At 47.4% G+C, this 12,231-nt stretch overlaps 1 protein-coding gene across 5 annotated transcripts; it reads right to left on the bottom strand.

Annotated features, from left to right (window-relative positions):
• Positions 1–884: 884 nt before the first annotated feature.
• TMEM74 (transmembrane protein 74) lies at positions 885–7,851 on the bottom strand. Of its 5 annotated transcripts, none has more exons than XM_039382658.1 (2): positions 7,785–7,851; positions 885–6,145 (listed from the first exon to the last, which is right to left on the bottom strand). In XM_039382658.1, the coding sequence occupies exon 2, from the start codon at positions 5,985–5,987 to the stop codon at positions 5,046–5,048; it is 942 nt and encodes a 313-aa protein (XP_039238592.1). In that variant the 5' UTR covers positions 5,988–6,145; positions 7,785–7,851; the 3' UTR covers positions 885–5,045. The 5 variants fall into 5 exon arrangements, with proteins under 5 accessions (XP_039238592.1, XP_027599089.1, XP_027599087.1 ...); XM_027743288.2 differs by lacking the exon at positions 7,785–7,851 and adding an exon at positions 7,247–7,284; XM_027743286.2 differs by lacking the exon at positions 7,785–7,851 and adding an exon at positions 6,931–7,073.
• Between the last annotated feature and the right edge of the window lie 4,380 nt (positions 7,852–12,231).

Below are 12,231 nucleotides of genomic sequence, written 5' to 3'. Positions count from 1 at the left end.
TGTGGAAACAGGTAATAAGAGCGGACAGTCCCTGCTCCAGCCTGGACTCACACCCACCACAGCGCTCCCACCCCCATGGTGATTCACATGACAGTGGCAGAGAAGGGTCCGATCCTGTCACACTGGAATGAAAAGAGACCATAACCTGCATGGCACACCTTCATATCGCATTTGGGAGGGAGTAGAGTTTGTAAAAGGTAGTTAAGGTGCTTAACTGACGTACACTGGAGATCTGAGAGGAACAAAAAAAGCCAGCCAGGAGCAAACTGCAGCTCCCTGGAAGTCCTGCTCAGCTGCTGGTGCTGGTCGCTGCTGGCCCCGCACCATCACCCTCCCATCGCTGCCTGCTCTGGCACAGCTCTTCTTGAGACGGGAGGTGAAGCCGGCCCACAGACCTCCTGGGAACACAGCTCCTGCCTCTCCCTGCATCCTCCATCACCTCCAGTGCTTTCTGGGGACCCCATGCCCACCCGTCATCACCATGGCTGGTGCTGGACCTGGCACCATCTGCCCTCCTGCCCTGGCCACAGCCAAGCTGGGCCAAGGTGAGGACGTGGTACTGAAGTGGTCACGCTTGTGATGATGGTGAACAGGGGCTCAACACCCACCTGCTGCCACAGCACCTCCCCAGATGCCTGCTCACACAGCAGCCCTGGCTGCTCCCACTCTCCTTTTCTCTTTTTTGTTCTGGTTGTATGGAGTTGGGTGGGACACATGTGCAGCCAGGACACGATGGAGGTGTGAGCTGGGAACAGGTCGATCCAGGGTGGCCTTGCTGCCTACATGGGCTTCCAGCTGCGGACTAGGGGCTGTGCCTGTGGCATGGAGGGCAAGAGCCAAACACTGGAACCAGTGAGGAGCAAAGAGGCCCAGGACAACAGTGCTCAGCTTCACAGACTTTTATTTTTCACTCTGTACAGAACACGTCTGCGATTGTAATAAGGCATCAAATGCGCTATTGAACAGCTCACGATGGACTGTGATGTTTCGCCCTGTTGTGGATCAAAAAGGAGCTTTACAAGATTAAACCAGTTGCTTTCCTAGTCAGTAAACTTTATATTCATCGCAGACAGATTTTTAAAAGGATTACAAAGACTAAAAAACTGTAAACACATAAAAAACCAGCAGCAACCCAGCATAGCTTCCTAGGAGAGAGTCTTGGACATTTCTGCCATGGGGCTGAGTTCAGGCTGGCAAGGAGCAGGTGAGGTTGGCTGTGCCCAGGAGCCATGCAGGGAACCCGTGGCCTGGGGGCTGGGAACATGGCAATAGGCCTCCATTCCAATGAATATCCATCCCCAGCAGATGCCATGCAGCTCCCAAATGGCCAGCCTCGGCCACATGTGTCTGATCAAGAAAAGGGAACTGAGAACACGGGTTACCGGGGAGCTGTTTGAGCAGCAGGGAGCCAGATGCTGGCTGCCTCCCTCCCTGCAGCACAGGCACCTCCAGGGCCCCTCTGGTGGGAAGGCAGAAGCCAGAGCAGAGCCCAGCCTGCAGACATGTCATGAGGTAGAAAACTGGAAAGCGTCACGTCTGGCAGTTAGGGTTGGTCAGAAATGAACTGACTAAGGGTATAAATCCTGATGCATTTCTGGGGTATTCAGAAATCTGTACTTGGAATCCTGATAGTTTAGAGGGCACCTAAAACCCAGATGGTATATGCCAAAATTTAGATCCCCAAAAACAGAAAGCTCTCCAATGATCCCTGTGACAGCTTTAGCTCAGGCAATGAAAAAGCACCAACAATTCTTCCCACACCTGTACCCTTAAAGCACTTAACTTTTGAGCAGGGGAAATCAAGTTGTGAGGGTGCATGAGAGGGCAATCAGTGTCCCTTGGCCTCAGCCTTTGGTATGGCCTCGTGTGAGGTCCACTGGCTTGTCCACTGGCCAGTGGGCTCATACATTCATTTTCCACCATCGGTCATCAGACAGCAAGTGCTTTGGTTTCTGTCACACCACACAGCACGAGAACCTGAGAGTCCAGAGGTTTTATATCACACCACCAACTCACACCATGCTGTAATTTGTAAAGGTGATCAGAGGAATGTCCTGAGAGTTTTTATCTGCTAAATTCCTGCACTCTGAAGGCCTTCCTTCACGTCTTTCTTAGTACACAGTAACACCAAAGTGAAGAAACTCTGTTAGTCCTGTTGTTTGAATTTTCTTACTCCTCACACTCCTGCAGAGTATATTTAGATTATTAGGTTGACTAAGGTTTCCTTAAAATGCTCAGAGAAAATTACAGGGTTCATTAAAGTATTGCAGGCTCATGATCTGTGACAGGCATTTTACAAAGTGTCAGAAAACTTCTCTCTTGATAATAACATACTGACAGTCGGGGGAGAGTTCGTTTTTCTAGTGCTAATAATCAGCATTAAGGCATGCCATGGTTCCTACAAGAAATCTGTGATCCGTACAGCTTTAGCTGTCATCTTTCTGCAGTAATGGAATGTACTCCAATTTCATGCATATGTATCATTAAAAAATAAAAATAATAGCTCTGAAAACCACCACCCTCAGTTTTAGAGCTTCTGTCGTGTAGGTGAGAACAGTGATTCCTGCTAGGATCCCAGGCAGGTGAAAGGGTTTTCATCCCCCACGACACCCATCCGCGGCCGCACACTGTCTTGCTCACTCCAGCTCAGCACCATTTACCCTCTCACTTGACAAGGCTTTCCCTGGGTCTGTGGAGGCCATGGCCAACCCCTTCCCATCCTCAGGCCAGGATGAGAAGCAGTGCTGTTCCCAACACCCCACCTCAAGCGTTGTGTCAAGCCCTGCAGGCAGCATCCACATACCCACCAGCAGGCAAAGGTCAGCTAAGGAGGAACTCTCCTCCTGTGTCCTGCTTCCTAGGCTATTTCCTTCCTCACTCTCACTGATCACAACAGGCTGAAGGCTTCTTCTTACATCTGAAAGATATTCCAGGTATTTACTCTAGACATTCAATCCTGAATCCCTGATGACATATCCAGAGGGATGCAAGCTCTCCAAAGACAACTGTGGACATGCTGGTCACTGTTGAGTTACTGCCTGTGAACACGCCGTGTATCACGACATAAACTGGGAAAATCATCTAATAGGCAGCAGCACCTCCTAACAAGGCAGCTCATTTAATTACCCAGTGACACTGAACAAAAGCACCGTCTAGAGCAGCATCTCTTTTGCAGGGCCAGTGCTAAAGCCTGCGTACCATGCTCTGCTATTTACAGCAACCAAAGGCATGAATCTGGAGCAGTGCAGATCCTTGAGTCCTCAGTCAAAGGCCAGCAAGCACAAGGGACTGAACTGGCTGAGTGCCAGACTTGGGTGCTGCACTCATCTCCTGACAGAAACAGCCAGAAAACAGGGAATGAGCAACCAGGTGGCAAAACAGCGTTCAGTCTCTCCGAGTGAAGAACCCACGTTTCCACCATCCACTTCTTATTCTGAACTTTGTGCTGCCACATATTCCTGGGTAAAGCGAGCACAAAGGAAATCTTGTCACCCTTTCCCAAGAGAACTCTTCTCTTGTATGTCACAGTGGGGAAAAAAGTATAATTGAAAAAATATTTAATACTCCTGATATTTGAAACCTAACTCATGACTGAAAAGGCTGTGACAGTGAATCACATGCTTCTACTAAGACTCTGCAGAGACTGTACAGACAGAGCTCTTCACTCATGTTTGGTTTTGTCAGGGACACATACATATATAATGACAGACATGTTAGGAGGACATATATATATTAACCACTGTTCAGTAAGAAGTGACAGTGGTGCATAGGCCAATTTTTGTTGGTTTTCTCAACACTGCAAGAACATACCTTCAATGTTCCACAGAATCTGCTGATGAAATAGCATCAGTGGTACAGGTTTTTAGCTATGGTGCCACAGAACTGTGATTAAAGTAACATGTACCCTTGATCATCTATGTTAAGTGAGTCTCATGTCAGCCAGTAAACTGCCTGATACTTAACCTTTGTACTTCCCAGTGATTTATTTTTTACAAATAAATTGGGTTTTATTGAACGAGCCTCAGATAGCTCCTTCCTGACCTTTCCTTGCTGGTTATGAGAAAGCTGACAGCCTAGTGACATAAAACTGAAGTTTCAGAAAGGACTAATAAGATGCAGACAGCCCCAGTATAAGCAAAGCCCTGCAGCTGAGCTTGAATTTCTTCTGGCATCTGTATTGAAGGAGAATCAATCTCAGCATACCCATGGTTTTTTACTCTTTGGGTCTTTTGAAACTCCAGACAAGAGCTCTGTTAATTCAAGTTATGGCAGTTTTCATACAAAGACATCTGTCCACCAGGAAATAAACCTCTTTTATATGGGTCACTATAGCTATCAGAAGTTAATGACTATCAATCATTGCTAATCTGAAATGAAATGGAGCCACTGACCTCAAGCTGAAAGAGCCTTTTGTCTCCTACCAATACCATGAGCCATATGGTTTCCTGCCCTTTGCCTCTTATTTTATATTTTAAATAATCATCACTAATTGTACAATTGTTTGAAAAGATGGCAGGGTTGTGGCAAGTCATGACCAAGTGGTGTTCTTTCTTCCCTCAATAGAAAAGGGATCAGTTGAAAATTAAAGAATAAAAAAGAATCTGTTTAATGAAATATTAGCCCTGCTATTTGATTATTGGTCCTGCTTCTTAACATTTTATCAAGTAGACTGTTAATAATCCTGCAATAATTAGCGGCTTCTAAAGTGTCAAGGTCATTCCTGTTCTATATGGAGAAATAAGAAAATTATATAGGCAAGACACCAGTGGAATGTTTTATATTAGGATAAACGAGTATCTGAGGAACCTACTTATCACAATTTTTTTTATTCAGTGGTTTTCATTATTTTGTATCATTTGCATTTCCTCTGACACATTTCCTCTTTACAAGTGCTCATATATTGCAAACATTTGATTATAGAGCTTAAGATAAAACCATTCTTGTCAGACAAACAAACTGCATCACCAGCTATCTTTAGCTGCATCTGCTTTCTTTAATGAAACTTATTTTCCTGTAGAAATGCTGCCTTAAAAATCATGACTACACTAATTATCTGTGGCAAGCACATCTTCCTCAACTAATGACAGCTCGAGCATATTATCATTTGCTCCAGACTTCATTCTGAAATTGAAAGATCCATACAGCTTTGCAGACTCCTTGGAGGATGCAAACCTGCTCCTCCGGTACAGCTCCCCTTTCCACATGGACATCATCAACAGGCTGGAGAGCACCACGCCCCCCAGGGTTAAGAGACACAGCCCAGCGATAACACAGCGGTCCAAATGAGCACCAATCCTGGCGCTCTCGTTCTCCAGCCTCTCCATCTCCCGGGCAGCCACAGTGTTGGGATCCACAGTCACATCTCTGGGTACCACGTAGGAAATTATCACCAGCAAAATGCCACTAACCAGGAACAAAATGGCACTAATGAACCCATAGTCAACGGATTTCCCGGCTGCCGCCTCCGAGGCAGCATCTTCCTCCTCGGAGACCAGGGAAGGAGAATCATGCACCCATTCAGGTGGCAGCTCCCTGCAGGAATGCTGCTGCAGAAGGGCATCCTGGCAATGTCCACCTGTAGGACTGGGGGGACTTCTTGCATGCTCCAGATTTACATTTTCATCCACGTAGGTGAATGATGTCTCAAGTTCCTGGGCACAGCAGCAGGCTTTCTTCTTCCCTCTGTCCTCCTCCCTGGGTGAGTGCTCGGGTGGGTGGCAGGGCTGGGAGCTGCTGGAGGGTGCAAGGTGCTCCTGGGGTGAGGTGTCCAGGGATGAGGGCTGAGGTGCCAGGGGGGGCTCAGCCACAGGGCCCGTCTGCAAAGGCTTGCAATGCCTTTCACAGTGGAGGGCTGCTCCGGGGTCCACCTCACCCCCCTCATGCTGCTGCTGCTTGTAGGGAGGGGAGGGCAGGCTCCAGCTGGTAGTGGTGCCCAGGGGCACCTGTCTGCTCTCCTTGGCCAGGTAGAGAAGCTCCATGCAAGCCATCAACCTCGTCCCGGTGAGCCTCGACTCCTGGGCTACTTCATCCTCCAGCAAGTGCTGCCCCTCACCTGCAGAAGCGGCTTCCCGGTACTGGAGCTGCTGTATCCCAGAAATCTTCTACTCTTTCACCAACGTTTTGTTAGGGACATGGCTTGTGTCAGCTGTTAAATGATTAAACAAATCCTCTGTGACATTCATTTTTTTTTGGTCTGCAAATGAAATAACAGAAGGGAAAAAACCCAACAACGAAACCAAACCTGACAATCTCACGATGACATATTAATAAACCAAGGAGCAGATAATGCAAATGTAATACATCAGCCTTCCTCTCAACTGATCAAGGGGAGATGACAAACAATGATTGTTTTAACCACGCATTTAAAATTGCAATCCTCTTGCTGATCCAAAATCTATTAGGGAGTCTAATCAACCTTTGACACCATTATCCCATTAAGGCAATAAGTCATCTACAAAGCACAGGATAACCAGAAAAACTGTGTAAAATGTCAGAGAAAAGAGACGTCTGTTGTTTTAGAAGCAAGTAACTTCCCCACCCCCTTCCAAAAAAAGAATTTTACAATCAGATTCACAGACTAATTAGAGAGAAACATGCAAATCCCATGTAGCTCAATAATCCAGGATCTGTATTCTCCAGTAGAAATCTGATAATCCTATGGGAAAAGCAGTGCTTTCCTATAGCAGATCTCCCATTCGATTAAGAGCTTTTGGAATGAAATTATGCCTCAAGGACTGATGACTCAAAGACGGATATTACTTCTCATCTGCAATTAATTCGTTATTACCCCCTTCGCCTGCGCCCCATCCCCCCCGAGGCCGCCCGGTGTCACGGGGCGCAGTCTGCAGCCCGACGGATGTGTTGCATGCCTAGGAAACACATGTGCGCCTACAGCACATACGTGATCGCTCACAGCCGCTGCTCACTCACGCTCTTCTCGGGACCTCAGCGAGAACCGGCCACGCTGGGGAAAGCGATGCCCGCCGGCGCGGGGAGTAGCGGGATCCACCCGCCACCGAGTGACCCGAGCGGTACCGAGGGTACACAGGCACACACGCACAGGCACACACGCACTGCCCGGCAGGCAGGAGCACGCCGCCTTCTCCTCCTCCTTCTCCCCGTGCTCCTCCTCCTCCTCCTCCCAGCGGGGCTCTCACCTGCCCGGCACACACACACCGACACACACCGACACACACCGACACACACCGACACACACCGACACACACCGACACACACCGACACCTACCTCCCGCCCGCCTCCGCCACCGCCGGCGCCCGCCCCCGCTATGCCCAGCGCCGCGGGGCTCCCCCGGGCGGCGGCGCCCGGCCCGGCCCAGCCCAGCCCAGCCCAGCCGAGCAGCGGCGGGGCGGGCGGGCTCTCTGCGGCACGCCGGGAGCTGTAGTCCTTGGGCGGCGGCGGCCGCGCCGCTGCGGCAGCGCTCGGAGCAGCGCTCGGAGCCGCGCCCGCCCCGCGGCTCCCGGGGCGCTCAGCACGTCCCTGCAGGGACACGCTGCCGGCGTTCCAGTCACCGCACTGTCCCCTCCGAGCACCCGGTTCCTGGCACGTGCCTGGAGACGAGCTTCAGTGCAGCGAGCCCTGTGCGTGTGACTAGCTCGGTCATCAGCCAGACTTGTTTTCCATGGTCACGGGAGCTCGCGACTTACTCCAGGGAAAGATAAAAATCAGATTCTCAAATGATAAGTGATAAAATGGGATTCTCAAATGGTCGCAGCACTCCCGAACCTGAGACTTCAAGAGACGTACTCGCTGCTGCAAGACTTACTGGAAGATCGCAGAAGCTCACTCCATGTTGGCAGACTCCACACGCTTCCCCTGGCCGGCACAAATGACTATTAAAAAAAAAAAAAAAAGACTGTTGCCAAGAAATACATAATGAAATGAATGAGCAGTTAGTACAAACCTTCACTGACCTTTCTTGATAGTTCTTTATCTGAAGTGATAAACTAGAATATGAAAATAAATTGTGGAGGAGCAGGAACTGGAGGTTTATCAGAGCTGGATACTATGTGGTTGGAGAAAGACCAGTTTCTGGGGGAATAAAGAGCATTGGCGGAGGGACCTTTCTAAGGAGCTGAAATGAGGATGCACATGGGAAGTAGAAGTGAGCAGCACTGGCCTGCATGGCAGCTGAATAGGAAAGCAGCTGAATAGGAAAGCAGGGGCACAAGATGGAAAGTGAGCTGGGAAGGAATCAGAAGAGAGAAGGACAGACTGTCTGAAGGAGTTGTGCTGACATCAGATGACAGGGTGATTCTGTGTAAGGACTCTTAGCCAGTTCTGAAAGAATGCATTAAGTAATTAAGTCAAAGTTTTGAAGACATATCCTGCTGAGACGCAAAAGACCCAACACAGAAGATTCAAATCTTTATGGCAAAAGCTCCCCTGAATGTCAAAATTGCTTGGCAGGACATGGTAATAACAGGGGACCTGCAGTGCCCATCTCACAGATTGCTCGATGCTGTGGGCTGCTTTGGACAGCATTTCAAAGCAGCTCCAGGCAGTGTTTCCATTAGCAGAGTGCAGTTTCAATGCACTGAATAGTGTATTATTCACTCTTTGAAGAAAAATTGTAAGGAGAAAATTATGGAGTTGCAAAAAAGGCACAGGCTGTCCTTGGAGCTTTTTGTAATAATGCCCTCTTTGAGATAAATATAAAGGAGAAAATAAAACCTAATCAAAGAAACAAAGAAGCTTATCTGTAAATTGTTCAAATACTTTAAGCTAAAAGCAAAGGCAGAAATAAACTCTCTTTAAGGCTATTGTACATTTCCATTTGAGACGTAGCAGAATATGAAATACAGATGTTGGCGACTGACACCTCAAGCTGCACCTGCCACATCCAATAGACAAGTCTTAACTAAGTGACTGATGGGACAAAATATGGTGCTCAGCCCCAGCAATGCAGCCTGGAAGGGCACAAGCACCTCTCCTGGGCCCCAGCACAACCTGTTAAGGCCTTGGGTGGGCACGTTTTTTCTGGTAGCTGATACAAAGACAGGAAACTCTCTGCACACAACAAATGTTGTTGTTCTTTCAAAACCCAGGAGATACAGCATGTATTCTGGACTGCTTACTAGGGCCTTAGTTAATTGTTATTTAACCACACAAATGTCTTGCTGCTCTGCCACCCAATCCTGCCTGTTGTGTGCCAGCATTTGTTGGGCAAGTATATTAATTTATTGCTAATAATTGCACTCCCACAAACTATGGAGCAAACAGAGGGAACCACATCTCTACTAAGCCAAGTGTTGTCTGTTCTTATGTTGTATGTCCCCATGTGATGCTGTGTAAAAACCTTTTCTGCCTGACGATGGGCACCATATGTCGCGGTCCGAAGAGGGGACAGGACACGAGGAAGGATGCAAGCAGAGTTCTTTATTCAGGCGTGCGTCCGATTCTTATCCGTCCCGCCAGGGAAAGGGGGCAGAACATCGGGTGGGGTATCAGACAGACAAACGGGGGAGCAAATCAGAATAGGGCACAGGCAAAAGGGGGAGGAGTGGGGGAAGCAGGGAGCAGGCAAACTCATGGCAAGCCTGGGCATGTACAGTTGTGCACTGTGTAGCGTGAATACAATGAAACCACATAATAACAGTAAAGTCCATAGGAAAGTCCTGCCAATTGCTGTATGCTTTTCTCCATGCCTGGAACTGTTCCCATCCTGAATCGTGTTCCGTCACAATGCTGCCCCTCCTTTGCCTAGTACAGTGCACACACTCTTATAGCAAAATCATTGTCTAGCCACAATCCATAATACTGACATTTCTTTTTCATGCTTTGGATGCAACGAGTTAACAGGATTTTCTTTTAAAGAATGTGATTGTTGCCAATGCTCGGAGATGTGGAGGTGGTGAAATGAATGCGTAGCAACACATACTCTGCGAACACAAGTACAGCTGGTGAAAAGATTAATCAAGTAAGGGCAGAGAGTAAGAACATTTGTCACAGAAAAAATGGCTATGTAGAGCTAGAAATCAGAGTGATGGACACACAATGGGACAGAAATAAAAGACTGGAGTAGACTGTCAGGGTTGATGAGTCTTATTCTCTCTGCTGCAGCCTACCACATCATAAAGCCTTTTCAGAGCCTGAGCAGGGCTATGATACCAACACTGTGACAGTAGGCTGATAAAGGTGTCTCAGTTGAGATACATGCAGTTAAATTTAAACCATGCTCTGGACCTGCTTGGAAGCTCTCTTCCAGTTGACCCACCTATAAATGAATATGCGAACGAGATATATATGGCTTTTCTGTTCTCAATAACCTATGCTCAGTATAAGACTGGAAGGAGGCTTGTGAGAACCTAAAAGCTGTTTCACCCTTTCTATTTGAAGCCTTGTTGAGGGCCTGACCAGACCTGAAGACATCAGAAACTGGAACAAGACCATTCCATCATGGTCTGATGAAGGATGAGTTTAGAAATATTCTGCTTGCGCTTGCCGTTACCAGTTCAGTGCTGCATGGGGTTCTCAGTAGAGCGTTCCCCAAACATTTTTATTCTTTTTATTCCTCTCAGCTTCCTAACATGTACACAACCCTTCAGTGATCTCGTGTTCACAGAATCTTCAATTCCTTGCCTCACATAGGACCTTGAGTTTCCAGCGGTCCTTTCCAATGCAAGTGTTGCAACTGCACAGCTTCTAAGATAAAGGTGCACTCCAACCAGTGTGGCCCAGAGCATAATATATTCAGAGAAGTCTAGAGAGAATATTGCATAAACTTCCCATTTCCACTTGAATAGATTATACTGCTAAGTAAAGGAAATTGTCTAGGGAGGCAATAACATGGCTCTGCAGAAAAATTTAGAACCTACTAAAGAAATATATGGACCTGTGTACTGATCTGTGAAAAATAACAAAGGTAATAGAAAGGAATGAAGAGGTAAAGCTAAGCTTATATATAAGTGCAAAAGAAAAAACAATATAATTTTTTGCTTAGATAATATAAGTATTCTGAGGATAACGAGCAAATATTTGGACAACTCAGTATGAAAAGAAGTATCCAGCATTTCTGTGTGTTTAAAACACATTACTGTCACAGATTTATTGATTTATAAAGCAAAAGTAGACAGGAAAGCAATTTAATTCTGCTTTGTTTGCTTCACTAATGCACATCCATTGTGCATTAATAAAAGACACAATAAGTAAATAATTTTACAGAGATAAAAGAAACTGTAGATGTGTGATATGATGTTCCAGAATTGCCAAGTCTAGATTAAATCCTTGCTAAAGCCTTCTGCTTCCCATGTCTGAGTAAGTGAAATCATGGTTTGGATAACTGGAGCTCCTGAGGATGAACAAAAAAAAGTCACACTTGATCTTAAAACAAAGGATCATCTAGAGGAGCAAAGAGTGGGAGAGTGGTGTTGACCACTTGAAAAACATATTTTTGTAGCCCAGTGTATGAGCTAACAGACATGAAGGACAGGTGAGATTTAATGGGCTGTCAGGCTGATGTCTGCTCCCAGAGCTGCTGTTTGCCACCTGCTATGCCCACACCAGTGACTTGATCTGATGACCTGACCAACCCCACTGCCCCAAGTTTTGCTCTTCATCCTGACCAGCCTCCCTGCTTTCCTCCTTCAGGAGGTCATACTCAGCCATTTTTCCTCCTGAATCCTTAAGCAACTGAGCACCCCTGTCCCAACAGGCCTATCCTTGACTGTGCTTTAATTTTTCTAGTGTCCTACTGACTTTTTCACAGCCCTTTCTCAGCAGTCTGGGCTCAGGTTGCACAGTGGGACATACCTGAGCTGGCCCTGCTCAGCTGTGCCCAAAGCAGACTGACTGCTTAGTGCCAGGTACCTGGATACCACTTAAATGCCTAAACTTTGGACACCAGGGTGGAGGAGATGCCTTCTGCCTCCCTGCATGCCTCCATGAGGCTGAGCACTGAGCTGTGTGCTGTGCTCTGGAGGAGCCTTGGCAGTGCCCAAACAAGTCCTCCTTGCTGTAGACCTGGTATTGCCGCATGTCCCCACAGGTGTCTGCCCGCTGATGGGAAAATACCATCACTGTGCTGTGAGAACCTTTATTTCCCACCATGGTCATACCTGAGACATTAAGGACACATTTCTCCCGGGTTACCCCATAGATTGAAGGCTACAGCCCTGAACCCTCTGTGGCTGCTGAGTGCCAGATGTCATGCACATGCTTGACTCTGGTCGTTGGCTTTTCCGGGTGCATTCCTGGAGGGTTATTCTCTTCAT

Source organism: Pipra filicauda, unplaced genomic scaffold, assembly GCF_003945595.2.
Source record: "Pipra filicauda isolate LSUMZ 115617 unplaced genomic scaffold, ASM394559v2 scaffold279_size1008630_pilon, whole genome shotgun sequence".
Taxonomy (NCBI): domain Eukaryota; kingdom Metazoa; phylum Chordata; class Aves; order Passeriformes; family Pipridae; genus Pipra; species Pipra filicauda.
Note: the sequence above shows the minus strand (reverse complement) of the source record. Positions and strands in the feature narration are given on the sequence as shown.